A 3,201-nucleotide genomic window follows, 5' to 3' on the forward strand; every position below is an offset into this window, starting at 1 on the left:
ATGAAAATAGAATTAATGAATAAAGATATTATTGGAAATTAAAGTATAAATGTGTATCGAGATTTTAAAACAAGAAGAAATATGGAATAATATGAAACAAAATTAAGACACCAAATTTTGTTGAATGAATTGAGTATTAATATAAAAAATATGTGATCTATTTGATTTTATAATAGAAGTGATTTTGAAGAAAAGGCCAATTTTATAAAACCATTTTTGCAAGGAAAAAAATATATGATTATACTATTTTTTTTTTTAGAAATCCTACTACTACTCGAATGATTAAGGAAAAAATATATAAACCCCCTAAACTTTATGTTTTTTATAAGTTAGTACCATAAATTATTTTTTTAACTACTCCTTAAACTTTATCAGTTGATGAAATTGGTTCATGTATAAATTTATTGTTAAATTACTCATAGACAATAAAGAAATCATAGATTCACAACAATACTAACACAATAATATAGGTTAGTCAATATTGATATCCGGTGGAAACCACCATCAAAATGTACAATTAATTGAGAAGAATAAAATAAGTAAAATTTTATAATTAAAAGTGGTTAATACAATATTATTTTTCATATACACAAAAATAAAATAATGATAATCTAACAATCGATATTAAAAAAACTAAGAGTTAATTTTTTGTTGTTATTACTTTAAATTATCTTTATGCAACGATTCATTTTACAAATAATCAAAGTTTAATAAGTAATAATTAGAAAGAAAAAATATTTCAATTCATATTGACTAAGTGCAAAAGATGTAAAATTTGAGATATTTTTATAGATTTTCCCGATAATTAATTAGGATTAATTAATAAATGACACAATAAAAATTTTATTAGGAGAATATATTATTACCAAGAACATATCTTCTATTATATAATAAGTATCACTATATGCACCATAAGCTAAGATTGGTGGAAAATTTTTTAAAAGTTAAATGTTAACTTAATTTTTGTAATCAATCACAAGCTAATGGCACATGAGTTGATACTATTGTAGTATAATAATTATGCACACATTATTACTAAACCTTAGTTTCCTCTGAGATGTGAACGCAGAATGACATGGTCAAATGACAGCCTGAAGATAGTGACAACGTTAGAAACACAGACACTTGACGAACTCGCAAGCCACGTGTTCTCTATCTAACAGAGTCTGGTTATGTGTACATCACTCAGTGGCTCTAACCTTATCATGGTGAAACTGTCTTGCGCGTATTAACATGGATTTTGCTGAAACTCCATAATTGAAGTAATTAATTCACTAATTACAGTTTAATACTGCTAATCATGGTCCCAGCTACTATATAATGAAGCGTGTTAGGATTGCGAAAACCAAGAGTGACCGAGAGATACTCACAAAATCAAACACTTCCTTAGAGCGCGTGTGTGAGAGAGAGAGAGAGTTCACATTTTCTAGTTCCCAATCATCGTTCTCTGATCTTCAATCAACTTCATTCCCCCTCAATTACTCCCCGCTTCTCTGAATCCCTTTCTGTTAATCATCTGTCTTTCAAGTTTTGGGTTTTTGGGTTTGTCTCTAAAATCTTATCTACAATCAAACTTCAAAGCTTTTCTACAAAGCCAGGTGTTTTCAGAATAGAGGTCCAGCTTTTTCAGTATAAAAATTGGTTTTTTATTTGAATTTCTTAGTTTTTCACCTTTTCATCTTTCAATCAGCCAAGAGGGTTGTTTTTTTATCCCTAAAGGTTGGATTTTTTTTAATTTCGTTGGATTAAAGGGGTTGTGTATTATAAACCTCTTCCATCCGTTTTTCTATCAAATTTTTATCAGTGTTTTTATTAACTTTACTTAAGATCTGTGTAAGTTATGGCAGCTAAAATGGATTTCTTAAACAGCAGCACACAACTTGAATCAGATCCCTTCAGAGGTGAGTTAATGGAAGTTCTTGCACCTTTTATGAAAAGTTCTTCCACAACACCAACTCCATCTCTACCCTCACCCCCTTCTTCAATTTCATACCTACCTTCTACTTCTTACTCTTCTACCCCTTCCCCTACCTACTTCAACTCCTCTTCCTCACTCCCTATCCAGCCCAATTTCTACACAGAAAGTTGCCCAACAATGATGACCCATTTATTTGACACTGGATCATCAAACAGCCAAAATTTCATAGGCTTTGAGCAACCAACTTCTGTGCTTGGGCTGAACAACCTAACTACATCTCAAATTAACCAGATCCAAGCCCAGATAGTGTTTCAGGCCCAACAGAACAACAACAACAACATCATCAACAGCAATAGCAACACACTCAGCTTCCTGTGTCCCAAACCTGTCCCAATGAAGCAAGTGGGCTTGCCTCCAAAGCCCACCAAGCTATACAGAGGGGTAAGGCAAAGACATTGGGGGAAATGGGTGGCTGAGATAAGACTCCCAAAGAACAGGTCAAGGCTTTGGCTTGGTACCTTTGATACTGCTGAAGAAGCTGCTTTGGCTTATGACAAAGCAGCATACAAGCTCAGAGGTGACTCTGCAAGGCTTAACTTCCCTAACCTGAAGCACCAAGGATCATGTGTTGGTGGTGCTTTTGGAGAGTATAAGCCTTTGCATTCTTCTGTATATGCAAAGCTTGATGCTATCTGTGATGATTTGCAGAAACAAGGAAAGCCAGAGAAGCCTGTGAGGTCTTCTAAGAAACCAAAAGTGAGTTCAAAGGAAGAGGCTCAGCCACAGTTGGAGAACAACAACAACAACAACAGCAACAACAACTGCAAGGTTGAAACCTTAGTGTCTCCTGTTGTGACAGATAGTGAAGGCTCTTCAGGGTCTTCTCCTCTTTCAGATTTTACATTTGATGAATTCACTGAGCCACAGTGGGAAACTCCTTCAGAACATTTTAATCTGATGAAGTTCCCTTCTTATGAGATTGACTGGGATTCTCTCTGATTATGAGTTATTGCATGTTAATAATTTACAAGTATATGGCTAGGTGGTAGTGTCTCTAGTGGCAGCTGCAATTAATTTTTTTAAAATTGCAGGGCAATTCCTAGGATTTGGTTATACTAGGTTTTTCTTTTTTTAATTGTCATATTGATTATTCTGTCAACGTGTTGTAAATCTCTACCTATGGCTAGCTGATTTTTTTGTCTTGCTTGGCCATGTAGAATAGCTTTGGTTAAGGTATTATTTATGCTTTGACGTTAGTGAAAGTATATTATTGAAATTCAATT

At 33.5% G+C, this 3,201-nt stretch overlaps 1 protein-coding gene across 1 annotated transcript; it reads left to right on the top strand.

The window, feature by feature from the left end:
• Positions 1,337-3,201, top strand: LOC109360919 (ethylene-responsive transcription factor RAP2-4-like). Its single transcript, XM_019606135.1, has one exon. It carries the CDS (start codon positions 1,841-1,843, stop codon positions 2,915-2,917), a length of 1,077 nt encoding a protein of 358 aa, XP_019461680.1. The 5' UTR covers positions 1,337-1,840; the 3' UTR covers positions 2,918-3,201.

The sequence above is a fragment of the Lupinus angustifolius genome, chromosome LG11 (genome assembly GCF_001865875.1).
Source record: "Lupinus angustifolius cultivar Tanjil chromosome LG11, LupAngTanjil_v1.0, whole genome shotgun sequence".
Taxonomy (NCBI): Eukaryota; Viridiplantae; Streptophyta; class Magnoliopsida; order Fabales; family Fabaceae; genus Lupinus; species Lupinus angustifolius.